General features: G+C 33.5%; 2 protein-coding genes across 4 annotated transcripts in view; one reads left to right on the top strand and one right to left on the bottom strand.

Moving 5' to 3' along the window:
• LOC110994405 (stromal interaction molecule homolog) overlaps window positions 1-11,489 on the top strand; it is a 37,070-nt gene extending 25,581 nt beyond the window's left edge. The window contains exons 6-14 of one of the 2 annotated variants that reach the window (XM_045631551.1): window positions 656-852; window positions 1,373-1,492; window positions 1,904-2,071; window positions 2,965-3,099; window positions 3,418-3,541; window positions 4,439-4,501; window positions 7,759-7,849; window positions 8,542-8,709; window positions 9,044-11,489. In XM_045631551.1, coding sequence (XP_045487507.1) covers window positions 656-852; window positions 1,373-1,492; window positions 1,904-2,071; window positions 2,965-3,099; window positions 3,418-3,541; window positions 4,439-4,501; window positions 7,759-7,849; window positions 8,542-8,709; window positions 9,044-9,398 — 1,421 coding nt within the window. In that variant the 3' untranslated portion in view covers window positions 9,399-11,489. The remainder of the gene's footprint in view (window positions 1-655; window positions 853-1,372; window positions 1,493-1,903; window positions 2,072-2,964; window positions 3,100-3,417; window positions 3,542-4,438; window positions 4,502-7,758; window positions 7,850-8,541; window positions 8,710-9,043) is intronic. The other variant, XM_045631552.1, reaches the window with a different exon arrangement.
• Window positions 11,490-12,670: 1,181 nt separating this feature from the next.
• LOC110994335 (nucleosome assembly protein 1-like 1) lies at window positions 12,671-19,250 on the bottom strand. 2 transcript variants are annotated; one of them, XM_022260909.2, is made up of 9 exons: window positions 19,124-19,250; window positions 18,648-18,776; window positions 17,290-17,455; window positions 16,954-17,105; window positions 16,590-16,720; window positions 16,305-16,465; window positions 16,003-16,191; window positions 15,683-15,802; window positions 12,671-13,676 (listed from the first exon to the last, which is right to left on the bottom strand). In XM_022260909.2, exons 2-9 carry the CDS (start codon window positions 18,767-18,769, stop codon window positions 13,548-13,550), a joined length of 1,170 nt encoding a protein of 389 aa, XP_022116601.1. In that variant the 5' UTR covers window positions 18,770-18,776; window positions 19,124-19,250; the 3' UTR covers window positions 12,671-13,547. The 2 variants fall into 2 exon arrangements, with proteins under 2 accessions (XP_022116601.1, XP_022116603.1); XM_022260911.2 differs by lacking the exon at window positions 12,671-13,676 and adding an exon at window positions 13,985-14,635.
• Window positions 19,251-19,557: the final 307 nt, after the last annotated feature.

Consider the following 19,557-nt stretch of genomic DNA (forward strand, 5'->3'; position numbering starts at 1 on the left):
AGGCCAGCTATAGGAACTATTCTTGTAGAGTGACTCATGATGGCCTCGTCTCAGACGATATTCAAGTGCACGCGGGCGTTCGACAAGGCTGTTTACTTTCGCCACTACTTTTCCTCGTTGTTCTCGACGTGATTATGCATCACTCACATCAGAATAAGCGCTTCAGAATAGAGTGGGGATTAACCAACATCTTTCCATCTTACTGTGGACACCGTCTGCCCCATCTAGGGGCTATAGATCATTAAGTCAAGTATTAAGTTTTGACAAAACAGTAGGCAGGCAGTAATTTTTTAAAAACATTATTGCAGACTCGCTGTTCACGTTATAAATTGTATTTTAACTAGAGATTAATGAAAGAATTGTGGTGTTAATATACGATTGTTCTACCATGACTTTGACAAGTACTAAACAATTTGTATGAGAAATCGTAGTCCTGAGAGTAATCAGTGGCGCTGTTTGGTTTAACATTTATATCATACATAAATAGTATTTTATATATGATTAATGTGTGATAGATTGTAAAATGTGGTTGGTTTATTTAGTATAATGTTCCATATCCGTGTGACACTCTTTTTCTTCATAATATATAAAACTGTTTTTAATACATGGAATGAACTCCTTGAATTTTCTGTTGTGTAACCCCCTGTTCTTTCAGAAGGAAGTCGATGGAAGGACTGGTTACTCGCGTCTTTACTCCTCGGTGCAGTGGTGGGAAGCTGGACGGCATTGCGTGCTGGACGTGCAAGTCGTGTCCAAGTTCAAAGGATGTTGAGGGATATGGAACAGCTTCGGAAGGCGGAGATGGCGCTGGATGATATGCAGAAGGAATTGGAGAAAGCTCGGTTGGAGCAGGTAAATGAACGTTTATATATTTTGAAAAGCCAGCAACGCACTCGCGAGCTCTCTGGCATTGAGAGTACCCATGGGCGGCGGTATCCTGGGCGGTGAGCCTCCTGCCCGTTTGTCCCCTGTTTCATAAATAAAAAGTATGTGATATGTATATCATAATATATGATCTTTAATATAAGAAGATTGTAGGCTATTATCTGCCACTACAAGCGTGCCACTGTTAACCCTGAAGTCATGGGTTCGAAGCCTGGCTGAGCACCAAAGAACTTTCTGTTTATGTACGCGTACTCTGAAGAAAAACATCGCCAGCAATCTGGTATGCAATAGACTTATGGATGGCTGATCATCTACTTGACTATTAGAAAAGCAAAAGATGACAAAACCGTATACCATATACGGGCCTAAAACGTTGTACTTCCATTGTTTTATTTTATTATATATTACATTTTTATTTGACTTCACGCAGGAACGCTATCTTTTGTTTACTTATTCTTCTTTAGTAAATATTATTTTCATTACACAGGAAAGTGTAACAACAGAGAAGAAGAATTTGGAGAAGAAACTAAAAGAAGCAGGTGATACACCATTACTGAATTCCACTTGGTCTGATCTCGAAGTGTCGCAACTGAAAGCTGAAATTGAAGTGAGTTTTTAGCTTTTCTTTAAGCTTTGCACAGTTGCATAATTATTGGCTAAACAAAGGTAATGTAAGCTAAAAAACCAAACATAAGATACTTAATGATAACTGTGGGGAAACATGGAGAAAGTTTAAATATACAGAAAGGCTTGCAAATAAGATTAACTTAATTTCGTAAAGTTTTAATGAGAATATGTATTTTGATCTTTGCGAATGAACTAAGCGCTAACTATGATACTGATAGTAAGAACGTGTTGGATTTTTGACATACAGGAGTCATACTTAACAATAAGTGTCCGATTCAGAAACGAGTCTTTATGTCTGACTCCCGTATGTCAACAATGTATTGGATTTTAATATAAGTCAGTCATATTTGGCCCAGCTCCGAATTTTCTTACTATGCTTTGTGTCTTGCAGATGCTCAGAGGAGAACTCCGAAGGGCGGAGGGCGAGTTGGAAGACAGATGCTGGGCGCCTCCCGCGGGGCTACAACAGTGGCTCCAGCTCACCCACGAAGTCGAGAACCGGTCCTACCTTAGGAAGAAGCAGCAGGCGGACATGCAACTGCAGCAGGCCAGAGATGCGGTAAGTATATGGGGGCTCATGGTGACGTGGAATGAAACGTTTTAATTTGATTTTTCCTAAGTTTAAGAATTTAGATGGAATTTGTAATTTTCAGTATTTCTATTATTGTTCATCGATTGTGGCTAATTAAAAGATATTTATTTAATTAACGATTAAAATGTACGAACTTAGGGTTTTCACTTATTTATGATATATTTGTACTCACCATCCCACTTCGGGTAGGTGTTCTAGTCAGTTCGTAACAATTCGTAAACAACCAAATGAGTCAAATGAGTAACTATTGCACATACGCAATTGTAGCAAGATTCTTAAGAATATGTTTCTTTAAAAAAAAGAATTTAATTTTTTAAGTGTTAGCTCTTAACATATGATGATAACATGTGGGATCTATAAATAAATTATTAAAACAACGGCTGCCGTAGCAATGTAAAACGCGTGGAACGCATCCTACAATAGTCCATATTATTAACAAAGATTATGTAGAGCAGGGTTTCTCAACCTCTTTTGTGCAATGCCCCACTTGTTCACTTAAGAAACTTATATATACATAGGTATTAGGATATTGTTAATGAAACAGTAAGAGAGCGTTCAAGTATTACGTCACTCAATTTTTGAATATTTTTGACCACCCAAAGACTTTAAACCTAAAAGTTGCCATTTATGTGGTGTAATAAATAATACTAACAATAACGCATAATTCAAGCCCCGCATCGTAACGTTTTACTCAAAAATTCGTTATGTAATACTTGAAGGCTCCTAAGTTAATTTGCAAAACATAACCAAAAACTGAAATTCCAAATAAAACTTAATGGGGACTGATTGATTTTTAGTCTCAAGACGATTTCATCGATTTCCCATGTGCCGTGTAGGACTTAATATTTTTTTTACCTCAGTGCGAGAAGTTACGCAAGAAACGCTCCAGTTTGGTCGGGGCGTTCGTTTCAACTCACGGGAAGTCGATAGACGATGTCGATCGCTCCATAGTCGAAGCTCGCACTGCGCTCAATGAGGTCACACAGGAGTTACAGGTTTCTCATTCATACTAATATGTGATACATCGTAACTTATCAATCGACAATAAAAACTTACGGAATTTTAAAGATATTGTTGTTTTACTTTTTAATGGAACAATATTTTTTTCTTATATTTGAAATTTGTAATTAAATTTCCATGTCGCAAGTAGCTTGTTTTCTTTTAATGTTAAAAATGTCGTATTGTAAATCAGTAAACACAAAATAGTTTAAAAAACTTATTAAACTCGGTCCATATAAACTACATGTATTCCATATACATTTGTGTATGATTCATACATTATTTACAGATCATAATTTATCCATGATTTATAGGAAAGAATGCATCGTTGGAAGCAAATTGAGCGATTGTGTGGCTTCAACATTATCAACAACAACGGGCTCCAGTACTTAGAAAGCGCATTGTATCGTACTGCCAATGGGCGACAACCTAACAGAGGTAGGTTTTATTTAGATATTAACATAGTGGTTACCATGGTAACAAATAGTCCAATTCAAAGTTGGAGCCCGAACTTTAATATATTGGTGAGCCTCCTGCCCGTTTGCCCCCTGTTCTATAAAAAAAAAAAAATATTATATGACACACAAAATTTTAAATAAATTAATTTTCCTGAATTTAGTCTTAGTAGGTATCTTTCAGCCATTGTTTCAACGTGTGTGATCAAAGTATTCACTAGGATTTTGAGTCTAGTTTACATCTCGCTACTTTAATACAATATATAAAAAAACCCCGGGTTAACTAATGAACTACTTGTTTAACTGGTAAATATTTTTTTAATCCACACAAAATTACTTTGTCTGTATGTATATGCCTTGTGCCCTATGTATATATCTTTCTATGTGCACATTTTATATTCACTTGAACGGTGAAGGATGACATTGTGAGAAAACCTAAAACCTAAAAAATTTAAAGTTATATATCATATTTTATTTGGAATTATGATAAAATGAAAGATTGATAATATTTTATTTTTATTTTAGTTCTTACACTCTACACGAATTACATTATATTATTAAAATTATCAATCCCTCTTTAAGTTTTTTCAGTAACCCCACAATTAAACAATATTTAATTCAACGCCGATGACTTTAACTTTTATCAAACTTCAAATTGCTTTTTCCAACCGCGGTGGCTGATAGCGCCATCTAGTATATAATAAAGAAACATACAAGTTTCTTTATATTTGTTACGGCTTTTAAATACTAACTAAAATATATTGTATATATATGTAACTTAACCTATTTATTTAGGTTAGGTAATACCTTAACTCTTGGAGTGGATTTAATTTTTATTTTATTTAATATGTGGTTGAAACTATGTCGTATGTATTTTCAGGTCGCGTTAACAGTTCCCAAGACGACTTAAGTGCAGCCGATGACACTTCGTTATGCGGCTCAGGTAAGGCTGATGATTCGTAAGGATTCCATTTGACACCTAGAACCCCGAATTCGCGTTGAGTTCGGAACTATAAGGCCCGTATTCTAATTCGTATGCTCTCTTATCCTCATCTATCTAGATCTTGAACATAGAAAGTTTGCTTACTAGAATGCGGGTCTTAAAAATCTGCGTCTTACTGGTATGAAAAATAAGGCCCCAGGTACATGTAATTTTTTTCATACAAAATGTGGGTGCCGATGCGATATTAGAGCAGCTTTATTTATCTATAAATTACCCGACGTAAAATAAAATGTAACTTTTTAAAATTTTTGAATGTATATATTTTGAAGTACCCACAAATTAAGTATTTGAAAAATTATTTAGGAAAATTTTAATATATAGAAATACGAATAATGCTCTAAAACTATTTTATTTATGTTTACAAATTGCCTCGAGGTAGCTTTTTTACTTTTATAACGTCTGCTAAACCTAGAATGTAGGAGTTTTTTTTTGTTAGTTTATTAGTACCAATACTAAATCATAGATGGCGCAGGTTGTCGTTGCTAAAACGCGCTTACGCCTGTCTCTATAGTGTCAAAGCTCTAAAATATTATTAAGTTGTAATAGTGAGATTTCTGGGCGCCAAACAGCCCGTTCTGACCGTTTTAAATTCTTTTTAATTGTTAATGAATTCTATTAATAAATTAATATTAGTTTTAAATTACATTTTACTCATACATTTAGTGTTTAAACACGAACTTAAACGATGGATGTTCGTGCGTCCCTTTAGTTCCAAATACCACCACGAAGCGCTGCTCAAGTTTCAGATTAAAAAAATCGGTTTTAACTTAAGTTTTATTTTCTACATCGGCTTTTCTACTAGCCTACTAAGGTTAGGCCCTTAGGCCAACAAAATTTCTTCTCAATATACTCTTCCGATGCTGTTATGTAGGAGGTACATATACTTAATATTATTAATAGTTCAGTGTGGTGTAAGCCGAAAACGTACTTACAAAAAAGCACTTTATGTTAAGAGGCTCAAATTCCTGTGTAAGAATTGAAAAGACAGTATCTTTTGAAACTTAATTTGAAGAGATGTAGGTTTACTGAAGAACATTTTACTTAAATTATATTTTTATACGACGATAAGAATTATATGTTTGTGATTTTTTATTGAACACAAGTTCCTTACTACTTTAACAACTAAAGCCTTAAAAAGGCGTTTAAAATATAAAAAAATGTGATCGTCTTTAATTTTGGCTTAATTGCATTTAGGAAAAACATAGTTTTCCTATGAAATATATCGGAAAATGTAACTTACAAAGTTGTCAAATAGAGCCTTCAACTATATTAATTTGTTACTTAGTTTTGTTAATAGTTACCGATTCGAGTCATAGAACAGGCAATAATGCTTTTATTTATTTTTGATTTCTTAATGTTCTTAAGTTATTGTATGACGATGATTTTGTGTATTTTATGAATAAATATTTTTGTATAAATCTATCACAATCGAAGGGAAGCTTTCAGGGCGATTTATTAAAGGCATGTATGATTAAGATCTTTGGGTGTTGGTATTTTTTATTTGCATGAACCCTTGTTGCACAATCCGTTAGTGCTTGCTATCACCTTACTTGTGTGGGAAACATCACTGTCTGTCATAGTGTGAAGCGTCACTGTCAACTGTCAAATAAATCAGCACAAATTTACAGGTATACACTTTCTATAGAGTCGTTTAAGGCTAGTACTGTAGCTTTGTGAGTATGTTTTGTTCACGCATCGCGTAATATAGCATTTATTATTGTAGTCTATTGTCTTTGATTTACGCACTATACGGTCAGTACAGATAAAATATTTAAGTTTTTTTGTAAGGATAATAAATTCTCTTATCTAAATATATTATAATTTATAACTCTACTAATGCTATACAGCACTCATCAGCGAGATTTAATTAAATATTATTAACGTCTTATATGTCAAAAAATCAATCTTATATATCAATAATATAGTTGGTCGTTTGTGATCATTTCTGACTGTCATTGAGCTTTTAGCTGATTTAAAATTTATAACAAAAATCTAACTTTAAATAGAATTATTAAGGACACTAACGTTCTTAATGCGATAAGAGATTTGTACGCCAACAGTGAAGTTAGCTAACGCTTGAAGTACGGATTAATTGAAATTCTAACGTAATAACCTCGGTTAAATTATCCTCTGAAAGTCTAAAGGATTCAGAGTTGGCTATAGTATTATGACTACCGTATATCAAATCTATATGTTCATAACGTACTGGAGTCATACGTACCGCTTTGTGTGAAGTTACCCTAAACAGCTAAACTCACATTATCCCATAACCCACACCCAAATTGCTTGCTTCTTGTCCTCAATATTAAAAGTTCGACTCGCACGTTTGAAAGCTTTTGACGATTGTGATTTGTTTTATTTGGCAATTCCTTATTCCCTTAGTTGCTTTGACAGCGTTGAATGAAGGTAAGATTTTTTTGCATTTTGTTTATGAAACGGCTATACGACCGAGGTTATTATGGAATAAGATTATATGAATCGCTTTATTCTGTGTTACGTTTGATAATATGTATTTTTACTTTCCGGTCTACCGCCCAAACTCAAAACTGTAGCTAATTTTGAAATTTTTGAAGTTGTACTTCTTTTGGCGCGTTATGGAAAGTTGATGAGGGTAAATTTTTACAATGCGCGCGTACACCGTCACGAAAAACCGACACCCTAAAGTAAGCTAAAGTCAACATTTTAGCTTTCATGTGATATTTAAAATAAACTTTATCTGTGTAACTTTCAATGTATTAAATACCTTCATATTTTTGCGACAAAGGAATATAACTTCTAACGCGTGTACATAGAAACCTATGTTTGGTATTTATATATATCCAAAAAAAACAACCAATCACTGTCATTTCGGGTGTATGACTGGATGCGTATAGTTTTGATTAAATTGGACATTTTGATTTCAATCTCAAAATTGTTAATAACGCTCGGGTGATTATTGCCGTTTCTGTATTCTATTCTTTCTGCTTTTCTCTGGGTTCTCTCATACATGCTTTTAGTAAATTATATAAAAATGATTAAACTTTTACTTAATTTAATTATTAAAGATTACTTGTAACAGTCGTCAAGAATAGGAAAGTGCATGTTTTAAAAAACTATAATTGTATTATTATTTAGACGAACGCCCATTTCAAAACGGAATTAAAACTAACTCGTGACAAAGTTTATCCATTAAGTATTTAATTGTTTATCATATTTAGTGTCAGAAACCTTCGGATGGAAAGAGGATTCATCTGGAAGCGAAGCCGACACACCGCATTACCCTCTCGATTTGAGGCTTGCTGAAGCAAGGTAAAATGATTTGATAACTTGTATTTATAAGGGTTCATCCAGCAATGCTGACCTAGTGGCTGTCACGTGCAACTCTCATCCCTGAGGTCGTAGGTTCGATCCCTGGCTGTGCACCAATGGACTTTCTTTCGCTCGAACGGTGAAGGAAAATATCGTGAGGAAACCGGTTTGCTTTTAGACCCAAATCGTCGACGGCGCGGACATTGACAAATGATCATGAAGCAGATACAGAACTCTGAGGTCCAGACCTAAAAACGTTGTAGCGCCACTGGTTTCTTAAATAGAAACGCTAAAATGATTCTATAATGACGTTCTTCATATAAATATTAATTTAACAATATTGCTCAAAGCAAACAATTACAATGTTCAATCCCACGATACTTAGTTTATTAAGCTTTTATATTTGATTTTCCTAGCGGATGCCCCTTTTTAGTGTTATGTATGTAATTAGAAGTAATAGCATCGACATAAAATGCGAGAATTATTAAAGAACTCATTATGAAAAAGTATCGTAAACTATTATGTATTAAAATTTAGCAATATATACTTATTCTTAACTGTTCCTAGGGGATCTTAGAATGGGAGAGAAAAACTTGCTCGTATCAAAACACAGAATAGAAGCAAGAAAGAGAGATTAAGGTGTACTGATTATTTGGCTAGAATAAGATTACTAACATTATTTTAATTCACAGACTGCAACTAGAAGAACGTTTAGCGCAAGAGGCTCGTGAAGGCCGTATGGAAGAAAGACGAGAAGATAGGAGATTAGCAGATGAGAAAAGGAGTTCATACAATGATGTCAGAAAGAGTCCGGATGAGAGAAGAAGAGATCCAGTACAGTTTGTGTTGGGAGGAGACAAGTGAGTAATGATTTATTGACTAATTGATTCTGTGTAACATTTATTTTTTTAAATATTATTATTGTCACAAAAACTCTTCGTATTTTTTTTTTAATTAACACCTTTCAAATCGTATAGTTGAGTATCAAACGAATCAAGATGTTTACTTCAGTTTCGTTTAAAATAATGTTTAGCTTATGCTTTATTATTGCCAGTTCTTCTCTTCCGTTCTACGCCCTCGATTTGAGAACTGGTAGTGTAAAATAAGAAGCATATTTCTGTTTTGCCGTTAATACGTGTGCATTATGTTACGTGTGAAGAAGTGATTTTTGAATTTGAATTTATTTTTTCCTAGTGTTAACTGGACTGGTGAAGACCTAACCCGCGGTGTACACTCGCAATCTCAGCCTCAACTACGTGCCTCCATGCGTAGTATCGGCGCACCCCTTCCCCCTCCGCGGCGCCCCTTTACCGGTCAAATAGTCCGCTCTCGCAGCACTGACATAGTCCCGTACAATCCAGAAGAACCCAGACCGCCACCTAGACCTTTTACTAGACAAAAGCCTGTCCCAGAAGCTGAACAAGGGCCCAATACGCCCCAAGAAGAAGAGTCCACGGATTCGTCTCTTATGGAGGAAGATGGAGTTCCAAAGCCCCGAAAGCGTCGTATCAATCTGCCCTTCGGAAAGAAATCGAAGACGCCCGCGTGACCTTTGCTAGGTTTGTATCCTGTTAGATGTGCCCAGTTTTAGTGCCAAACATGGTTCATAATTGTTAAAAGGACTAACGTTTTGAAGGGCTTTTTTGAATCAATCAGCTTGGTTTTGTAATTGGGGGCCATAGGAAGCATGAGAATGGGCGACTGTGAATGGTCAGATGATCTGGGGACTTACAGAGCTTTATAGAACTGATTCAGTATTTATTTGAACTGGTGAATGTCTGAATTTTACAGTCTCAGTTCTGCTTTGATGTTACTTCCAGACTACGAAGTATTTGGTCGGGATTTTAACAATGTACTATTAGTGCAATTTTAAACAAGTTTTTTTGATGTTTTAAGAACATTTTTAGATAATTTTTTATTTATGCAAGTTTTTTTTTTATTCCTAAGCACCTTAGTTTTATTTGTATTCCATTTGAAATTTTTTGTGTGGACTCGTTTAGTTGGAATGTTTGCCCCGTTTTGTATATTTATTATAGCAATATTATGATAGTAAAAGTTGTAAGCTAAGCCCTGCAGGTGTGAAACATCCAAAATATTATGTACATACATAAATAGATAGTTTAAGACAGGATATAAATTTAAAAGAAAATTTTTTAAACTGAGACAAATAATTCTTTAAATCAGTAGTTTGATTATTTTAGATGCTTCCTCTGACGGTATTACGGCGTGTTGCGACGATGTTTCACATCAATTATTTTTAAATTAATAAAATTATCTACTTTATTAATCGCATGTTAAACGTCAAAACAAGCTCTTGTAAGCTACTCGAAAATGTAGTTGATACCTAGCGGTTCCCGACTGCCGTACGTCAAAATCATAGATTTTGACATTCGGGAGTACCTTTCTTGTTTCAAAGTACCACCTAGAAACGCAATTATATTGAATAACTTCGATTTGACTTTTTACGTAACTATATAATTCTTATCTGTTACGAACCAAGCTTGTTTCCTATTTATAGTAGATTTAATATAAGTAAATTTAATTAGAAGCAATAATACGTTGAGGGCAAAGCGTTCCTCAACAGAAATCCATAGTGAGATCTTAAGTTATTGCAAACGTTCTAAATAAGGTTGTGTTATGGGCTGCCGTCTAACCCATAATTACCGTTAGCGTTGTACAAAACCGCTTTTAGAATACGCCAAGGTCAACTTAAGGACGGCAACCCTCGCGTTATAGTTTGTATTTCATGGCGATTAAGGGCTGTGACATTCAAACTTGTATTGGGAATATGCATCAATTAATTAAAGATCATTAAAGAATTAAAAGAATATTATATAGCTGCCGCTTACAAAGTGGAATGCAGTTTGGGTGGGCCATACCGTACAAGATTTTTACAAACTCTTTTGAAATGATTACAGACTAAATAATAGTTAATCTATCCATAGATTAAAAGCTAAATTAAAATTTTAGAACTTTGACACAATGGCGGCATCATGTATGCAATATATTAAATTATGCATATTCTCTATATCATTTCAATAGTATCGCATCATTCCCTTGTTTTATTAGTTTGATAGCGATATTGCCCGGTAGCTGAGTAGATTAATTTTAAGTATTTTGGTGCTAAATGGACTCGTAGACTGAAAACCGAATGGCTTGAGTTACTATTCATGGAACTAAGGTTAAGTTTCAGAATCGAACGCTTAATATTATTCCCACATGAGAAAATTTAATCTATATGTCAAAATCCTATTTAATTTTGACATAAAGACTCCTAATTCGCGCTTAGTGTATTCTCTGGAACTTATCCTTATTAAATTTGTATGCGTCTATTTTGTGTATTTTGAAAAAAAAAATTCTATTTACAGCTGAATTTTATTGTTATACGTTGATGAGCATTATTGGTGTTTTTGGTTTTGATACGTCCATAATCCACAAAATTACATTGTACTTAAATTGTAAGCCATACCTCGTTTTCAGTTGGTACTCTGTTGCCGCAAATTGTCACAAAAAGCAGAGTTGCCATGTGTTAATTTTAACCTAACTGAATATTTGTATTAGTTTTATCGAGATCTGAAAAAGACAATCGTGATAAGTTGTTACTTCTTAAAAAAGATAATAAATTGGTACTGAAAATTTGTGTTCTTTGTTTTATTGCCCTTATATCATTCATGGTTTCACGACTTTGGTAAATATGAATGCTTTTCGCAAAAACATTAAGTCTTCGAAAAGACGATGACAAAGTTTTTTAAAGCGACAATGCGCAAACTTTTGATCTTAAGGTTAAAGTCGACCTTCAGTACAATATTGGATCTCTTTTCTTGCCGATGCCGATACTGAGCGCCGGGCCTTAGTTACCAACCACTAGCTAATTTAAAACAATTTAGTTTCATTACATATAAAAACACTAGTGAAATTAAAACCATATAGTCCAGGATCCATCGCCCATTTTTGTACTTGATTACTATCAAGCTAATTTTCCGCGAGTAGCTTTATTTTGATGAGACGCCCAATAATTTCCTATACGAAACTCTCGATTGTGGTAGCTAACAGAGGTAGCAAGGATAAAATATGTTGATTTGATGATTCTCAAATATTTATTACTAACTGATTTTTTTTTTGTTAAATCTCAAGACAATTATCTAAATTATTCGAAAAAATATTTGTCCTACAAAATCTATGGTTTGATCAAGAGTCCCCTCTTTCCGACATGTATCGATAACGAGGTCATCATAAATTATTACTAACCAGCTGATTTTTTTTTTCTTACTTAGTTAATATTCATGTAATTTAACAGACATATTGTCCTACAAATTGGGCGGTACGTTATCCTGGTCCTACACTCTAAAGTAGTAGTACAGATCCTTGATGTAAAAATAATTACTATCAAGCTGAATGTTTGTGAATAGCTTTCGTTTCGATGAGTCGCCCAACAATTTCCTATGCGAAAATTCTCTAATAAATTGATTTGATGATTCTCAAATAATTATTACTAACTGATTTTTTTGTTAAATCTCAAGACAATTATCTAAATTATTCGAAAAAATATTTGTCCTACAAAATCTATGGTTTGATCAAAGAGTCCCCTCTTTCCGACATGTATCGATAACGAGGTCATCATAAATGATTACTAACCAGCTGATTTTTTTTTCTTACTTAGTTAATATTCATGTAATTTAACAGACAAATTGCGCGGTACGTTATCCTGGTCCTACGCTCAAAAGTACAGATCCTTACTAGATTCAGTCTATATTATATCTGTAACAAATGTCTTTTAATGAACAATTATTGGGAATGATGTTATAGGGAAATTAAAGACAATTTTGTTAAAAGTAAATTTATTTAAAAATGATGTGTACAAATATTCTATCAGCTGACAGTTGTACGCAGCATGCATACATAGCTTTCGTAACAAGTAACGGTTTACCTAAATCGGGGCACACATTGATCGCATTTACACTATACAGTCTTACAGACAGTTAAATTTAAACGCTGTTAACAAAACACAGCACGTTATCACATATCAACCCCATCTTCAATATTTGTGTAAAAATAATAATGGCTACGTTAGATGGTGCTTTAAATCATTGGGCAGGATTGTTGCAAAGCACCTTGAATTTATAGAACAGAATTCAATGAGAGGCGGATATATTGGCTAATATATACAATACGCATAGGAATGTTGGAGCAAGTGCGTAGTTCATAAGAAAACCCTTTAAAATGTATTTTAGTCATGCGTACTTTTCACTATGCTCTCATACTACTCACGTTTGGGGACTACAATCGGGCAGTGGTAATAAAATTATAAATGATAATAATTGTTAAATATCGTATGCATCATATTTGTACATATAGTACCTATAATTTTAAAGTTGCGACAGATCTAGCGAATTAATTACCAATATTTACATTGCGTCTACGTCGCATCACTAGACACAGAATACTGTAGGTACCGTCGATAGCCGCTAAGTTATCTTTGGGTTTTAGAACAGACCTACGTCGTAAACAAAAATTTGAATAAGGAATAATTTCCTAACTAAACCTTAGTTATAAAATTAAAATCGTTGGCTCAAATTGTCTTACGAGACAGAAAAATTTCAACCGTACATTTTCATTGTTCTCGAAGGAAACAGATATTAGATATTTTCTAAGCGTGGCTTAGCGTTTGAGATTAACCCGAGAACATATTTTTTTAATACTACTGCTGTTTACACTCGGCGGGATTTTCAGCGGCAATAGGCTTATTCTTCTTATTGCGACGGCGTTGAGTTGGATGTTCTTCGTCACTTTCCTCAGACGAACTCTCTTCATCATCTTCTTCTTCCTCCTTAAATTTACCAAGTAATATCGATATTACGCCCTTGATTACGTCTCGAGTAAAGGATAGTATATCATTCAAATATTTTAATAGTTTCTGAATCAAGTGAAAAACCATTTTTGGTAATAAAATAGGTCAGTAAATGTTAAAAAAAAATGATCAGGAAAAGCTTTAAAACAATGAATATATTCTACATTTCTATGGTTATTAGTATTGTTATGTACCAGTCGATTTATTTGTATTGTTCTTAACATTAAAAAAATCAACCATCCGTTTGCCATTTGAGCATGCAAAATAAGGTAAAAAATAAAACACACTTTAAAAAGCTTACAAATTTAATGTTCATGCCAGAACATAAGCAATTACCGATAAAACTAGCTGCTCATTACGCTAACTCCATACATAAATAAAAAATAACTATTGTCAATATCTCAAGAAATCACAGTCGTGTGATGAATAAAATTGGCACAGGAGATTCTATAAGACACATTGGAATGACAGTATAGCGAACATAAATAGCCTTAGAGAATAATAATATCACAAAAATTTCAAATTACACAAGCGATACGTAAAACTCGTAAATACACTTTATTACAATTATGTATAAAATAAATAAAAAACGACAAATATAAACTAGAAATGCAATATAGGTATCGTTACTAGTAACATGCATAAAGGCACCTCGGGTTCTAGAGCCGTAAACATATCTATCTAAAACATATTTATCTTTGATAAACCATGCATAGATTTCTATCTAGCGTAGACACTAAGAATTTAACGCTCGGAAAATGCAGGAAATTGCAACCGCGACGCGAGTTTTTGGTACAAAGTTCGAGGAACCGGAAACGCTTAGACTACGCTCAAAGCCACTTTGAGCTAAGTCTGGGCTAAATACGCTAGATCTTGCATCAATCCTCCGTCTCAGAAACCTCCTCGGTACCGGAGTCTTCTTCGGAATAAGAATCCTCCTGAAACCAAATATACCATTGGTTTTGAACCGGCGACCTAACGGACTACGAAGCGTTCGTCAGTTATTGCGACCGGCAGATTTAAGTTTGTTAGTAAACGGAAAGAACAGCTACTGCGTCCATTTATTTATATTAAGGCTTCAAACTTTACCGTGTTTTAAATTAATTACAACATTTTTAGAAAGCGTGCCATTATTATTCGTGCTTCAATTGTGGTATTACTGATCTAGAAGAGGCGCTTAAGAACTACTATTTCAAGTTTCTACTGAGTATAAGTTTTTTTTTAAATATTAAGATAAAGGGCGAGTATCAAAGTTTTACAACATTGATTATTCATTTTATAGCGACCACAATTTACTAAATTCTTGGTCCCATCGTCTCAATAGAAAAATTCCCCTCAATAGATTTATAAGCATTGCAGTAGTAGCAAATATCTTTTGTATGGATTTAAAGAGTTGATTCTTACATCTAGTGTTTGGGCACCGCTCCTATAACTCAATGCATGCTTAACCAAGCAAAGCGATGAGACTTAGAGTCATCATTACTCGTATTACGCCTACGCTACAAGCGACTAACATGCAAGCTAAATGGCTAACAGATGGCTGTTCTCATTTGCAAGTACATTTAAGAAATAAAGCAATGTTTTGTAGTGTTCCAAGATAAAAGTTTGGCAGACAAGACTGTTCTAAATCGACATTATTTCACATAGCTTTTATGATGCAAATTGGATAGATATAGGAAGAAAAGAATAGTAACTATTGCTTGAAGGGACTTTTAATTATTTCTGTATTTTGATGTATTCTTTAATTAAGTTAATTTATTACATATAAAGTGGAGAAATAGAATTTGTAATATGTATATCTAAACCATTAATGAAATCTACTGAAACCATTAGATACTTTTTGTAATTATTACAGACTGACCCCTCAAATAAATATTGACATTAATAACTGACTTAAAAAAAAGTAGTGTCAATATTCACACAGAAATAAAAGATAGACTAACCCTAAATGTGTATGTCATGTGTGTTGTATGTCAGTGGCTTACCTCTTCCTCATAGTCCTCGTCATCTTCGTCGAGTCCTTCTCCGGTATAGAGGAGTACGGCGCGTGAAATAACTCGCTCGCGGATGTAATGGCCCACCTCAAAGTCGAGCGCTAGTAGCATCTGCGACAATATTTATTCTATTCTATTATATATGCAATTTATTATTAGCTGATAAATCTACTGTATAATACATCAAAGTTTCTACAATTTGGAGTTTGTTTTATGCATAAAACACTGTGTATCTTATATTTCTTATAGGAATTGAGGAAAGCTCATTATAATAATTTTACAACCAAACAGTTTGTATAACTATAGATTACCTGTGTGTCAGAAGCAATGGTGGAGTTAAGGTCTTCGGGCACAGCTGGTGGACTGAAGAAATTAAAGAATGAGTCAGCCTGGACCAACTTGGTGACGGTTCTGACTGAGCCACGGGATTTGTGCTTCTGCTTCTTCTTTATGGTTTTCACGGTTACGTTCTTGCCTTTTTTCCATACAATATCACAGCCCTATAACATATTAGTATGTATTTATTTTGTATTTAGTGCATTTGTCATTTTCTTAAAATAATGAATTAATTTTATTCAATGAAAAAACTTTCAAGCCCTGAGAAATTAATTACCTTGCAAGCGTAAATTTCAGGGCCTTCAAACTCCAGTGGGCTCTCATCGTCAGGTTTGAACTTCATGGAGTATTGTTTAGTCAACACTGTATTCTCAAAGAAGTCATTGGGGGCAAAATGGAACTCTAATGTAAAGCCAAGGGGGTCATCATTCATTTGCACTGTAAAAATTGGGTTAATTATAATTTAATTTTATATAAGAATTGATTGCTGAATTTCTTCATATATATTTAACACATTTCCATAAAAGAATTTTTCATAAGTCTAGATCTTTTATAGTCTTACCCTTTATATCTTGCAATGACTTGAGAATTGGTTCATCTTGATCTTGCACCATTTCACTCAACTTTGAGACATTTTTGAATATTGTCAACCAGAAATCAGGGATGCCTTTGACGTTGGGGTCCATTGGAGGCCTAAGACATATTTAAGTTAGGAAGAGCCCAAAAAAATAAAATTAATTTTAATACTTTAGAGCAGCCTCAGTTGGTGATGCATGTTAAACAAATCAATCATGATTTTCAGATAATGGTGTAGGATGTCATCATAAAAAATTTAATGTATATCAACTATATTTGAATCAGTGTTTTAAATTGCTCCCTATGTTAAACAACATATTTGTATAACTGAATTATATGTTAATACATACTCAGCATTTTTGTTCTCTTCACTCTTATCCTTGTCCTCAATGGCTGCATTCTGTACAGCTTTAGCCAGTTCCTCTTCTTTTGTATCATCATGCCAGGGGGTGTTGCACTCCTCATCAGTAGGTTCATGAACTCCCACCACCACTTGCGCCCTCTAGAAAACCACCCTTGTCAATAGATTGCCCATTTAGCTAATTAATCAAATAAGCTAATTTTTTTAACTTCAGTTGGTGATGCATGTTGAGATCCTCATGGCATTCAGATCTTGGTGATAATAAGTCATCATGTACAATTATCTTATATAAATGGTTATTAGCTTCCAAATTAAATTAATTTACCTTATCAAATAAGGGCTGGTACATCTTGGCATATTTGCACTCAAGCTCGTGAACTTCGGAGTAGAACTTAGCTTCAATATCCATAAATTCCTTTTGCAGCAAGCGTAACGCCTTTATACGCCGACGAACGGCAGGCGGTAACGCAGCCAGAGTTTCAGTGTGCACACTACAGAGCAATATATATTTTTTATTTCAATATTAAAATACTCCCAAAAAAAGTTATGACCAAGTGACAATTATTCATAAAAATTTTAGATGTATCATAAAAAAACATTTTAAAATACGTATTTACAAAAAAAGTATGTCGAATTATATCACTAGATTCTTAAAGTTAGTTACAGAGAAGTCTTTTGATATTACTATCATAAAACAATTTCAGAGAAAACCTAAACACATAAATTAAAGCTATTTAGAGCATGGCCCCATTAAATAGTAGCTGTTGAACATTTATAGCTATGTACATTTAGCAGTTTTCTATCGAAAAATACAGGTTGTAACCATTATATTATATATATATACTATTAATTTGTTGGCATATTTTGCATTGGGGCATCAAATTGGTTGGTCTACATTTTCTTAACACATTTCAGTTGCAGGATAATCTTTGACTAATGCCAGATTTTAATTTTATAGAATACAAAACTCATGCCCATGTCAAATTTGTTCACTTTAAACTTTGTTAAAAAGTAAAATGGTACGGTACTACAGTTAAAAATTAACAAGATGAAAGGAATAAATGTTATGCACTGAATGTGTAAAAATACCCTGTATAAACAAGGAAGTGATTTCATAATCTATACAGTCTGTAGGATTTTATTCACAAAGATCTGAATCTGTTTCAAGGTAAATAGAGCATAAAATGAGTGAGTCACTACTGAAGATCATTGAACTGGTATAAGAAAATTATCTTATTAATTCTGTTACAAAAACGAAACAATTTACGAAATTATCTTAATAGAACATGTGACCTGAGCCATATAAGTAATATAACATTTATTAAATTTAAAGTTTACAATATGATTTAATTGTGTGAATAAAAGTAAGATTAAATTAGTACCTACTGTGTAAATGATTACTAAGTCAATAAAATTTTATTGGTTATAATTTTAAATGCCATGCTTTAAACAGTCACATGGAGCATTTCACTTTTAAGTTTAAACACTAAAGTATAGAGGTACTTTCGGTTTAGTATTTATTACGCATCGTCGAAATATCTTTATTGTAGTCTTATAAAAATAAAATTATTTGTAACAACTTCTCTACTCACACCATTAATATGTATAAAATACAAATAATGTGTTAAAAAAAGGGCTAGCGGCGTGGTGGTGACTTCTATGACACAAGATTAAAAAACATACCTTCTCGAGAGATAGTGAATTATGTCTTCACTTCGTACAATTCCATCTTCCTGTCCTGATTCGCTTTCAGAAGTAGACATCCGTCCACTTCTAGTCTTTTTACTCTGTTTTACAGAACCCATTCTTTATCTAGAACAGAATACACATTGACTTCCCGCCACGTTGGTTACCGGCTTTGTTGAATGAAAATAATATAACCAAAAGAATACTATAAATTAAAATGTTGCAAATTCTCTACTGAACAATAATTAAATTTATACACCTATATAATTTTCCGTACAAAAACGTAATGCGCAGTTACGATTTTGGCTTGCCGAGACAGACCACATGGTCACCGTCAGTAACTTAACATAGCGGATTTATAGAGGTATAGGTTAAAAAACTTTAACAATCTTAATTTTAAATTCTTTAAAACACTAGTTATTCAAAGCAGCACAGTAAAACAATATTTTATAAGCACTAACTATAAACCTTACCTTTTCGCCGACAAGACTTGTATGAAAAAGAAAGATGGCGGCTTAATTGTCGATCGCCCGAGTTGAAATGAAATTTGAATAGAATTGGAAAACGAACAAAGATATCTAGACTGATAAATAAATCTAGCAACATTCATTTTTAGTATCCGGATATTTTGTCTATGATTATTTTGCACAGACAACTTTATATTTTGATACACGGAAAATATTACTTTAATTCAGAAGAGACGAATTGATTGCTTATTTAATATTTGTGCATTACTGTCTGACTCAAACAAAAATAACATTTGTTAATATAAGTCTTAAATATATTATGTACACTTATGAACGTCACGTGTAGCATAACGCGCTGGAAAAATAAGCATCAAATTCTTTGTCACTATTTGCAATTGTATGGTAAGTGTTTGTAAGGAGACGTAATCATTAATTCTAAC

The sequence above is a fragment of the Pieris rapae genome, chromosome 16 (genome assembly GCF_905147795.1).
Source record: "Pieris rapae chromosome 16, ilPieRapa1.1, whole genome shotgun sequence".
NCBI classification, from domain to species: domain Eukaryota; kingdom Metazoa; phylum Arthropoda; class Insecta; order Lepidoptera; family Pieridae; genus Pieris; species Pieris rapae.